This window comes from Ovis aries, chromosome X, assembly GCF_016772045.2.
Source record: "Ovis aries strain OAR_USU_Benz2616 breed Rambouillet chromosome X, ARS-UI_Ramb_v3.0, whole genome shotgun sequence".
Classification (NCBI taxonomy): Eukaryota; Metazoa; Chordata; class Mammalia; order Artiodactyla; family Bovidae; genus Ovis; species Ovis aries.
In genome coordinates, this window is record NC_056080.1 from 40,949,901 (window position 1) to 40,963,074 (window position 13,174).

At 38.3% G+C, this 13,174-nt stretch overlaps 1 protein-coding gene across 23 annotated transcripts in view; it reads right to left on the bottom strand.

Annotated features, from left to right (window-relative positions):
* CASK (calcium/calmodulin dependent serine protein kinase) overlaps positions 1–13,174 on the bottom strand; it is a 379,740-nt gene that overhangs the window by 232,728 nt on the left and 133,838 nt on the right. For all 23 annotated transcript variants that reach the window (XM_042242034.1, XM_060407439.1, XM_027963055.2 and 20 more), the window contains exon 3: positions 601–706. In XM_042242034.1, the coding sequence (XP_042097968.1) occupies positions 601–706 (106 nt within the window). The remainder of the gene's footprint in view (positions 1–600; positions 707–13,174) is intronic.

The following is a 13,174-nucleotide window of genomic DNA, read 5'->3' on the forward strand; positions in this document are numbered from 1 at the left end:
CATTAAAAGAGGAAGTCTGTTAGTACTTGTTTTTAGTTGCTTAGAGAGGCTTGCTTGGGGCTTCCCTCATGGCTCAGCTGGTAAAGAATCTGCTTGCAATGCAGCAGACCTGGTTCAAACCCTGCGTCAGGAAGATCCCCTGGAGAAGGAAATGGCAACCCAGTCCAGTATTCTAATGCCCGGAGAATCCCATGGACAGAGGAGCCTGGCGGGTTACAGTCCGTGAGGACGCAAAGAGCTGGACATGACTGAGCGACTTAACCACCATGGAGAGGCTTGCAACATGGAGGCCTCTACTCTCAACTCAATCCTTTTCACTAAGACTTCTGTAGTCAGAATAGTATCTTTTGGGACCTCCTATTCTTCTGAACTCCATCTCCTCTGTTTTCCACTTCTCTAAAGTATGCTAAAAATGTGAGGTAACCAAACATGCCCTTAGCCACTGTGAACCTTACAGTGAGAGGTTCCTTTTATTCTTATTACTTCAGGTCGTTCTGAACAGATGTGTTCACAACTATTTTGAGATTTTAAAAGTGTCAGCATTATCTAAGATGAACATCGCCTAAAGCTAATGCTTAAGAAAATAAAATGCACACTCACAATTCAAAAACCATGTAAAGCATTCCATCTGAGCTATATGTCTCCAATAATTCTACAATGTGGGGATGTTTCAGCATATGACAGATACTGGCTTCTCGCTTTAGATCTGAAAAACAAGCACAGAACATCTTGTTAGGCAGAATTCAAAAGACAATTCGAGTGAATGATGAATGAATGGATGGGATCTATGGTAACATGAAGACTTCTCTAACTATAGAGATGAAATCCCCCATTCAAACAAAGCTTAACTTTTTGCCCTTTGACATCTTTGACAATATAACTTTTTAATATTTTTGCCAGCTTAAATCAATATACAAGTCAGCTATTATTAAGAAATATAAATAACACAACTAAATACTTAACCCAAACTCTTGTAAACAGGTTTCAAAATGTATAACTCTTTCTTGATCAGCTAATAAACAACTCAATTTGCTGTCTTGAATTTTACTTTTCTGAGGTTTCCTTAAATTGCCTAAGGATATGATGTTTATTCCTTAGCCTAAAATCTAGCATTTATAGACACACATCAGGGAAGTTACATGAATAGAAGGCAAAAAAACAAAACAAAACAGTAAAGGTAAACAGAAAAGGCACTACTCTCAATATCAAAGTTAGAACTTACTTTACATCATCTATAAAATGTGTTGGATAATTCAAGACACCATCTTCACAATGTTATTTTGAAAAACAAATTCAGATAATGTAGGAAAGACTGCTGTGTAAGTTACACAATACTATTTGAAAAATAAAAGTGTTAATATCCTCATTGTCATGATCATCACCATCACACAAAAATAGTTTGGGCGTTAAGTGTCACTAGTCATGTCTACATGGAACAAGATAATTAAAGCCTTCCTGTGTTAACAGTGCTGGAGTTTCACCTGCTTGGAGATGAATAAAATCCAATGTGACATTTTTATATTTGGAAGTAGAAGGGAGATAGGTAAAAGAACCAAGGTTAAGGATATACTGCACAAAGCAGAGAGATAACATTATCTCCTCTCTGGTTTGTTAACTCAACTTAGTCTTAGCAACAAGAGCAATGGCCACAGAAGGAAACTTGGAGGATTAACAGAAGGTATAAATACGGAAAAGAAGTCAGTAAAGAATACAAAAGAGAAGCCACCAAAAAAGGAAGAATCAATAATACAATATTATGAAACTCAAGAAAATGGGGAAATTAAGGCATAAGTAGTAAGAGAAGGGAGCTTCCCTGGTGCCACCTGCCAAGGCTGCAGATGTGGGTTCGATCCCTAGGTTGGGAAGATCCCCTGGAGAAGGAAATGGCAACCTACTTCAATATTCTTGCCTGAGAAATCCCATGGACAGAGGAGCCTGGCAGACTACAGTCCATGGGGTTGCAAAGAGTCAGACACGAATTACTGACTAAACAAGAGCAAAACTTAAGAGAAGGCTGAGAAAAGGCTGTAAGAAAGATTCAACCAGGAAAAGGCCATAAATGTTCTGAGGAAGAATCAAATTCCGTGGAAAGGTCAGATTCAAACTCAGGATGCAGACAATGATGATATAACAAATTTAGACTGATCACCTCTCTCACTGGTCTAAGTACTCAATATGATTATTGTCATTTAATGTCCCAACAAGCCTGCGAGATAAGTATTTTAGAGATGAGGAAACTGGGATTTTGAAACCTGTTTAGGATCACACAGCGATTACAAGGGGTTGGTTTTGAGCCCTGGCCTAACTCCAAAGTCAGTCCTTCCACGATGCCAGGCTGGGTTTAGACATGATCCTGGTAGTAGGAAAGGAATAGCAGGGTCAAAGAAAGTTTGATTTTTTTTTTTTTTTGGTCTGTTTTTGCTGTTGTTTTAAAGAGAACACTGCATTTCTAACTGTCAGTGATGAAAATCCCTTAGGATCTGGAGTCAGAAAACTTGGTGCTGGTCCAGCCTCTGTCATTACTATTGCCGGCTGACTGCTAACCTCTACAAATGCTTTCCTTATGGCAAATGAAATGGGGACGGTGACATGACGCAGGACCTGCATGGTCTACAACTTCAGAGGGCAGTGGCAAGATTCTAATGAGAAAACAGATGGGAAAGGACTGTGTGGAGTGCAACAGTGTGGGGCTGAAGGGGTTAAGGTGGTTCGGTGTTCATTGTGGAGAAAGAGATGAGATACACATGAAACATGGCCTCTATCTCCAGGAGAGGACAGGTGTGAGTAAGGTGTGGCTTTTTGCGCTGGGGAGTCATAACTACGAGGAAGACTTGACAAGTGCACTAGAGGACCAGGCTGAAGCCAGACAATATAAATCAGATGCCTGCAGACATTTTTCCTCTCCCTTTAGGATTATTCTGCCTTCTGATTCTATGAAAAGCTTAGGAGTTCTAGTACTGGTTTAATGTTTATCTCCAGCTTCTCATTTTATTAGAAGTGACCCTTTTCATACCTTCTGCTTTCACCTTAGTTTCTCTTTCCACTTCTTTCTATTCTGATCAAAGTCTGATTCTATTCAATGCTCTGACATCAGAGTCAAGAAGTGTTTGCCACAACAAAAATGGGTTTTTTCTCCTGTTTTCCATTTACTTCAAATGTTGCCCCTTTCATGTAACTGCAATGTGTTTCAGCCTCTGTATTCAACATTTGACATGTGCCACACTTGTTATACTGAAAGATCATAGAAGAAACAGATGCTCTAAAGACCTCTCCATTTGACACACACGTCTCCTTTGGTATATGGCTGAAAATGCTTATGGTCTAGTCTCTTCTAATCCACCCTCAAAAATAAAGGCAGGTTTGCTGGGGACCCTGCCTTCAAAGATTAAAACACTTTAAATGTCACTGGACCTGTCAGTAAAGCATCTGCCTGCAATGTGGGAGACCTGGGTTCAGTTCCTGGGTTGGGAAGTTCCCCTGGAGAAGGAAATGGCAACCCACTCCAATATTCTTGCCTGGAGAATCCCATGGACAGAGGAGCCTGGCAGGCTACAGTTCATGGGACTGCAACAGTCGGACATGACTTAGCGCTTATCTTCTGACATTTCAGGGACTAAAATCTAAACAATGATTGAGCAGAACAAAACTAACAACATAAAAACATTGAAATTACAAGGGCAATATACAAAATATGGCTTATATCTAGGATAACTAGGCACCATTTTCCATAATTCAAGTATCAATTAAATGGGTGTATTAAATAGCCTGAAAAGAAAAATCACAGTTTACAAAACACAAATGCACCATCTATGTATTCAATCTATAGATTCCAAGAAGCTAAAAATATCTGTTTAGATGTGAGTGTGAATTAAAGACTAACTGCTATTAATTCCTTGCTGATATAGCAAACTAAAAAAGAGTATTTTCCTACAAATCAGCTCACGAAGTAGAGTAGGAAGGAATTTGAAAGTAGGTGATAATAATACGATTTGAAATTGTAATTATCTGACTGCTCAGAGATACTAGCTTAGAACATTCCTTTGAGTGACCTGACCCAGGGTTACCATGGTGTTTTGAAGATCTACTTTATCTTTCATGACTGGGAACTCCTCCACTCTGCCTTGTATTTTTTCATTTTGCAGGGAAATTTTTAAAGATTTAAGGAAGAATCTACTTCTATGTTTAGTGTCCCTATATTTAATTATGTGCCTATATTTTATCAATTTATTTTCTTTTAAAAGGGGCCACTAGTGTGAAGTGGTACCTCATTGTGGTTTTGATTTGCATTTCTCTAATAATGAGTGATGTTGAGCATCTTTTCATGTGTTTGTTAGCCATCCGTATGTCTTCTTTGGAGAAATGTCGATTTAGTTCTTTGGCCCATTTTTTGATTGGGTCGTTTATTTTTCTGGAATTGAGCTGCAGAAGTTGCTTGTATATTTTTGAGATTAGTTGTTTGTCAGTTGCTTCATTTGCTATTATTTTCTCCCATTCAGAAGGCTGTCTTTTCACCTTGCTTATATTTTCCTTTGTTGTGCAGAAGCTTTTAATTTTAATTAGATCCCATTTGTTTATTTTTGCTTTTATTTCCAGCATTCTGGGAGGTGGATCATAGAGGATCCTGCTGTGATTTATGTCTGAGAGTGTTTTGCCTATGTTCTCCTCTAGGAGTTTTATAGTTTCTGATCTTACATTTAGATCTTTAATCCATTTTGAGTTTATTTTTGTGTGCGGTGTTAGAAAGTGATCTAGTTTCATTCTTTTACAAGAATGGCTGCGATCCAAAAATCTGCAAGCAATAAATGCTGGAGAGGGTGTGGAGAAAAGGGAACCCTCCTACACTGTTGGTGGGAATGCAAACTAGTACAGCCACTATGGAGAACAGTGTGGAGATTCCTTAAAAATTGCAAATAGAACTACCTTATGACCCAGCAATCCCACTTCTGGGCATACACACCGAGGAAACCAGAATTGAAAGAGACACATGTACCCCAATGTTCATCGCAGCACTGTTTATAATAGCCAGGACATGGAAACAACCTAGATGTCCATCAGCAGATGAATGGATAAGAAAGCTTTGGTACATATACACAATGGAGTATTACTCAGCAGTTAAAAAGAATTCATTTGAATCAGTTCTGATGAGATGGATGAAACTGGAGCCGATTATACAGAGTGAAGTAAGCCAGAAAGAAAAACACCAATACAGTATACTAACACATATATATGGAATTTAGGAAGATGGCAATGACGACCCTGTATGCAAGACAGGGAAAGAGACACAGATGTGTATAACGGACTTTTGGACTCAGAGGGAGAGGGAGAGGGTGGGATGATTTGGGAGAATGACATTCTAACATGTATACTATCATGTGAATTGAATCGCCAGTCTATGTCTGACGCAGGATGCAGCATGCTTGGGGCTGGTGCATGGGGATGACCCAGAAAGATGTTATGGGGAGGGAGGTGGGAGGGGGGTTCATGTTTGGGAATGCATGTAAGAATTAAAGATTTTAAAATTTAAAAAATAAAAAAAAAATAAATAAATAAAATAAAAGGGGCCACTAGTAATATGGAAAGTGATATTTGATATTCTGACCAAAACTGGAGAAACACACTTAAACTGAATTAACCCACTATATGGCATAATAAGTTCAGACTATCCAATAACAGTAGAACAACTATGTCCTCCTGGGTCTACTTTTCAGTCTGCCCCTCAAATAAGGGAGAGTTATTTAGGAAACCTGTTTCAGGTGGTTTGTTTTAAGAAGTATGAAAACTATGTAGCATTCATTGTTATAATACTATTAATTGTTGTTGGAAAAGGAGAATTTTTCATACTACTTTTTAAAAGTCAGATGCTGCTTTCAGAGCCCCACGACTCTGCAGCAAGCTAATTTGACCATGGGTCAAAAATAAGTTGGGTATTTACCAATGTGACTGAAGAAAGGAATGCTCTCTGACATTCTTAGCACTGGAATGGCGATCTCATTCTCAATGTCTGAGCTTTAAAGGTCAAATTTAAGAGTTAGCTTTCTCAGAATCATTCAGTAAGGTTTTAGTTTAGCATCATGCAAAAGAAATACAATGCAAACTTCACACACAATTAAGATTTTTTCAGTGGCCACATTAAAAAGAAGGTGAAATTTAACATAGTCTATGATGCTTTTGAACTGTGGTGCTGGAGAAGACTCTTGAGAGTCCCTTGGACTGCAAGGAGATCCAACCAGTCCATCCTAAAGGAGATCAGCCCTGGGATTTCTTTGGAAGGAATGATGCTAAAGATGAAACTCCAGTATTTTGGCCACCTCATGCGAAGAGTTGACTCATTGGAAAAGACTTTGATGTTGGGAGGGATTGGGGGCAGGAGGAGAAGGGGACGACAGAGGGTGAGATGGCTGGATGGCATCACTGACTCAATGGACGTGAATCTGAGTGAACTCTGGGAGTTGGTGATGGACAGGGAGGCCTGGCGTGCTGCGATTCATAGGGTCGCAAAGAGTCGGACACGACTGAGCGACTAAACTGAACTGAACTGATGCAATCCAATATATCCAAAGTATTATTGTTGCAACATATAGTCACATTAAAAAGTATTAATGAAATATGTTACATTCTCTTTGTGTACTAAGTCTTTAAGAGCCAGTGTATTTTATTCTTATAGGACATTGCAACTAGGAGCAGTCACATTTAAAGTGCTCAATAGCCACATGTGGCTAGTGGCTAACAAACTGGAATGGTGCAGCTCTGGATAGATTGACTTAATTCTTATCCTCTCTCAACTGTGAGTTCGTCTACATATCTTACACAGCCATTTGTAAAGTCATTCAGTCATTCCAAAAAGAATCTAAACTCAAACACATTAAAAAAAATTGAAGTCTAGTTAATTTATGTTATGTTAGAGTCATACAGCAAAGCGATTCAGTTATACATATATGTATGTGTGTATATATATATTTCTTTTCAGATTCTTTTCTATTATACGCTATTACAACATACTGAATATAGTTCCCTGTGCTATACAGTTGGTCCCTGTTATCTACTTTATATATAGTAGTGTGTATCTGCTAATCCCAAGCGCCTAATTTATCTCATCCCCCTGCACCCTGTTATCCCCTTTAGTAACCATAAATTTTTCTTCTATGTCTGTAAGTCTATTTCCAAACAGAAGTGAAGTTGCTCAGTCGTATCCGACTCTTTGCGACACCATAGACTGCAGCCTGCCAGGCTCCTCTGTTCATGGGATTTTCCAAACAGATGTGTTTTTAAAAAGCACTTCCACAGAAGGAAACGACAGCTTTTAGTAACCCAAATCCATCACTTACTGACTAAATCCGGAATTTCTTCACTATTGTTAATCAAACCCTTTACTGGTTTCAGTTCAGTTCAGTTGCTCAGTCATGTCCGACTCCTTGCAACCCCATGGATTGCAGCATGCCAGGCTTCCCTGTCCATCACCAACTCCTGGAGTTTGCTCAAACTCATGTCCATCAAGTCAGCGATGCCATCCAACCATCTCATCCTCTCTCATCCCCTTCACTTTCTGCCTTCAATCTTTACTTGTTTAGTAGCTTTTAATTATTTTATCCTGTCAATCTACGAAACACTCAAAAGGTAGTCAACATCTGCTGAAGAGCAGCCCTGTGGACACTTCAAAATTTACTGAATGATCTTAGACCATCCAGTGCGGTATCTGGGATTTTTAAGCGTTCCTCCATAATTCCTCATTTAATAGTTATAATAACCCTGTGAGGTAAATACGTCTAGTTTCACTTTACAGAGGAAAAAACTGTGCAGTGAGATACTTAGGTTGTTGAGATCACAGAAGTAGCAATGGCTCCTGGGGCTACCTAGTTTTTATATGTTCCCTCAAGATCCAATCATATAACAGTTATAACACTGATATGGTTGATCAACTATCAAGACTGCTACAGAACCAGCTTTATTTCAGCTGCACTGTCACCAGTGATGATCAGAAATTAGACACTGATTTTTAACTGACAAATACTTAAGTATTCTCACTTGTTTCCAAAGAATTTCCAGGTTGTGTTAGAAATTCAGAGCTGACCCAGGCTCCAACTGCACATAAAGAATGCTCTAATCTAGCCATAAAATAATTGGGACAAGGATTAATGTGTTCGTTTGAATCAATATTAATAACAAAATAACTAAATGAAAGTCATTATTGACTCAACATTTTTTCCTTGGCGAGCTGAAATTAATGATCATGTGGTATTTTAAGAAAAGGATCCAAGCAGAATCTTGGAAAGATTATAGCAGCCAAGTTAAATGCTGCTGCTGAGCTCCACCTTTATCTAATAACCAGTTTGAAGACTGAAGATCCCAGCTGCCTTTGGCAATAATATAGGTCAGGCTGGCTTTAATGAGGCCATCTTCCTATAAATCAAGAAAATTGACCTTCTCAACTAGAGGATGACCAGAGGCCTAGACAGGCCCCCATACCAATCTGAGTTAAGGGGAAACTCATTATTTCTTTGATCTTCTACACATTTTACTAGCACATTTTTATTATCTTTTTTCACATACAATGAGAAATGCAAGCAGCTTGTAATTTCTTTCAATTCTTGCCCATTTAATACAATCTTACAGCCTAATATCTCACCTGTTAGGTGCATGAAGAAAAGCAGCAGCATACCATTAATTGAGAATGTTTGACTAGTGCAAAATTTGTTCTTAAATAGGCAAATACATCAGTTAGATATCAATATCAACTACACTGTTGTTTAGTCGCTAAGTTGTGTCCGAGTCTTTGAAACCCCATGCACTGTAGCCTGCCAGGCTCCTCTGTCCATGGGATTTCCCAGGCAAGAATACTGGAGTGGGGTGCCATTTCCTTTTCCAAGGGATCTTCCTGACCCAAAGATCAAACCTGTGCCTCTTGCATTGGCAGGCGGATACTTTACCACTGAGCCACCAGGGAAGCCCCTTAACTATGTTAAGCATTTACAAATTAATGATTTTAGCAATATATTTCCCAAAGAATTTTGAGTTCTGAAAGTGTAATAAATATATTAAAGCATCCTGGCCAGTTGAATACAAAATTTAAACTAAATTCAACACTATATTTGAGGTATTATCAACAACTATCAGCAGTAAATTATAACAAAGCCAATTACTGTAAGGACTGCTGTCTCCCTTTGCATTCTTCATTAGGATGAGCTTGCTAAGTATCATTTATTTCTAGGGACTTGCATTTAAAATTACTCCAGGTCGTTCTTAATCAGTATTGAAGGACTATAATTCATTTAGCTTGTTAATTAGATATTAATAAAGATACAGGTCATCAGTTCAATGATCTTTATAATATTTATCTTCTGAGGTGTTAAAATGTTCTGAAAGAAGAGCATGTGCTTAAAAACTATCTATATATAGAGCCAATGTTAGGTTGAAATGTAACTCTGAGTCATCTATTTAAGGAGTTACTCAACCATGAATTTGGTGAGGATCTGTTCTGAACTAATAAAAATAGAAAGATGTTAGTTACATGGATAAAGGAAAAAAGCAGAGGTGACTGAAATCCAAACAACATAAAGTTTCAGCATTAGAGCTTTTCTCAAATATATGAATGACCATTATTACAAATATTTTACACATGACAAAAGTAGAAATATAATGTTTTAACACCTTTAAAAGGTATAATTCCTCTGCTGCTTTTTATTTGGGGAAAATGTAAACCAAAAAAGCACACCCGTGGTGGATTCATGTCAATGTATGGCAAAACCAATACAGTATTGAAAAGCAAAATAAAGTAAAAATAAAAATTTAAAAAAAAAGGGAGAAAGATTGGGGCATTTTACTATTATAAAACCCAGACACTGGGGACTTCCCTGGCAGTCCAGTGGTTAAAAAGTTCTCCTTCCAATGCAGGGGCTGCAGGTTTGGTGCCTGGTTGGGGAGCTAAGATACCACATGCCTCAGGGCCAAAAAACCGAAACATAAAACAGAAGCCATACTCTAACAAACTCAATAAAGACTTGAGGGGGGGAAAAAAAACCCAGACATCTATTTCAAAATGGTACTCCTTTATGAAAGAAAATCGGAGAAATATCAGTTTATGCTTCAGTTACTTTTCAATATTAAAGTATTGAAAAATATGTTAGGAGCTAAAGGAACTTTGTGGGATGACAGAGTGTACTATATTTAAACTCATCATATATACATATTAGAACTCTTTGGACTGTACACTTAAATGGATTCATTTTATTCTGCATAAAGTTTTATTCAATAAAGTTTGAAAAAGAAAAGTGTATTGCAATAAGACAGGAATTCAACTAATAAGTATCAAGTAAAAAAATGTTCACATACCTTGTATTTTACATTTTCCTAATTATGCCATCTATATAGTTTTCCCCCATTATCTGAAAGTACAGTGTTTCTATGAAACCTCCTATAAGCCAAAATGGCATAAAATGACGATGAAGTTACTTTTTTTCATAAAAGCAAAACCTATCTCCAGATTTTTTTTTCAGTTAGTGAAAACTGGTACTAATGTAGGTCTTTTGTAAAAGCAAAGTGCTATGAAGTAAATTTTTTAAAAGTGGGAGATATGTGTATTTATGTTCTATTTTTATTTACTTCCAGCTGAGTTCAACGGGGATATGTGGTAGGAGATGTTGCCTCATGACCCACTCCTGCTATACCTCTTTCTTCCACGATGGGGCAAGCCCAGGAAATACTGCCAGCAGGAGCAAAATTCTCCCCAGGAAACAATTGACAGTGTATAATATACAAATAAAAGAATGTCTGAGGCCAAAATTCTCCATGGCATAGTGAAATAACTATCATAATTTTTAAAAATAACATGAGTTTCCTGTATCCAGCAGTTGGATACTTCTGTCAACAAATCTCATGATAGGGAAAAATAAAACGTATTAGTGAAAAAATAAGTGACAATGAATGGCACTTATTTTGAAAAGGATCAAGAAAAACAACTAGCTAATTATTTTGATAAACAGCAGCTTGAAATAGGAGATTATGCATAACCCTGCAGACTCACAGCCATAACTGCCAAAATTAAATCTTTGTTTTGTTGGTGTACTGCCCAAATCCAGACTTATATAGATAGTTGCAAATGGCTAAGAGGTATGTGTAACTTAAATAGTTCACCTTTTATCTTTATTTAAAAAAACTAATGAAATAGCTTCAAAGAACAGTAGTAGAATCAAGGACAGCAGCTAAATGTGGCAGAGAGGAGAGGATAGTTTTTGTACAGAGTGGAACTCTGGACTAGGGAAACAGGGAATTCTGAAAAGGCCATATTTCTCCTTGTTTTAATAAAATTTTAAGTAAACAGTATACTGCTTTGCCCTTAGAAAAAACTATCTTCATTTAATCCACTCCACAAAACCAGGAGGCAGCACACTTAAGTATCTGAAAATGTGGCAGTTCTCTACATCGGCAATTTTTTAACTTATTTGTGGCCAGAAGCCATTTTCTACATCTGCTATAGTGATACAGATTTTGTAGAAAAAGAAGGAAAAAGCTCAAGGGATTGATCTAGATACTGATGCCCAAGGGCATGAGTTTGAGCAAACTCTGGGAGGACAGAGAAGCCTGGTGTGCTGTAGTCTATGGGGTTGTGATGAGCTGGACAGGACTTACAGACGGAACAACAACAACAAAGGATAAGATGATCATCTAACCCATCTCAAGGTCACAAAAGCACAATAGTGCTCAATAGAGACCGGAAAGCTACAGAAACTAGTGCCTCCTTGTACACCTGCATAATGAGCACAATTTGAGGACAATCACTACTTAGATTAAAAAAAAATAAAGCATATACCTTACATTATTTTACAGCTTCCCTGGTAGCTCCCTGGGTTGAGAAGATCCCCTGGAGAAGGGAATGGCAACCCACTCCAGTATTCTTGCCTGGAGAATCCCATGGACAGACCACGAGGTCGCAAACAGTTGGACACGACTGAGTAACTAACATTTTCATGTCATATTATTTTAGCTTCTACGCCAAACCTAGCACTTTGCTGTGTGAAATGCATGAAACTATCACAAAGTGTTTTTCTTCTTTTTTTGAAAAATTACAGAATGTTCTCTTGGGGACATTCCATGTGGTCCAATTTCTTGTTTCCTATCTTGATATCAAAATAATATAAATTGTTTACTTATTAGAGTATAATGTTTAACACATAAAATAGGTATACTTTATGCTCAGGGGGTTACCTGTTTGTTGTGGGTTGAATGTCAGAATATGTATTCCCTTTCCCTTTAAAGAATGTACATTTATAGTCAACCAGTCTTTTTTCTTGACTTTTTTCTCTATAGCTCCTTTGCCATTTCATCAGACTTGGAATGGGTAAAACATAAGTTTCCTTAAAAGTTGAGAGAGAAACAGAGGCTTCTGGCATCTGATTCTCATACAGTTTAGTGCAATCCCAGCGAGGCAGAGCCAGTGAAAACAAGGAAAGGAAGTTAGGTAGGGCCTTAATCCCTGTTCACTTAAGGCTCACTTGTGACCTAGGTGGTGTAGTGGTAAAGAATCCATCTGCCAATGCAGGAGATGCAAGAGACTGGGGTTTGATCCCTGGGTCAGGAAGATCCCCTGGAGGAAGGCATAGCAACCCACTCCAGTATTCTTGCCTGGAGAATCCCCATGGACAGAGGAACCTAGGATAGCAAAACATCGGACACAACTGAGCACACACAAGTCTAATTCATGTCTTAGTAACATGGGAAACAAATACAAATAATACCTTATTCAGGTCATTCTGCTGCTGCTGCTGCTAAGTCACTTCAGTCATGTCCAACTCTGTGTGACCCCATAGACGGCAGCCCACCAGGCTCCCCTGTCCCTGAGATTCTCCAGGCAAGAACACTGGAGTGGGTTGCCATTTCCTTCTCCAATGTATGAAAGTGAAAAGTGAAAGTGAAGTCGCTAAGTCGTGTCCGACTCTTTGCGACCCCATGGACTGCAGCCTACCAGGCTCCTCGGCCCATGGGATTTTCCAGGGAAGTGTACTGGAGTGGAGTGCCATTGCCTTCTCTGTCAGGCCATTCTAGATAATAGCTTATTTCATATAAGTGACTTTTCCAGAAAGGTTGCCAACGTGTCCTAGTTTGCCCAGTTCTTTCTAGTTGTAGCACTGAAAGTTCTGTGTCCCAAGAACTTGCCCTCAGTCCCAGGTAAACTGGGATGTTG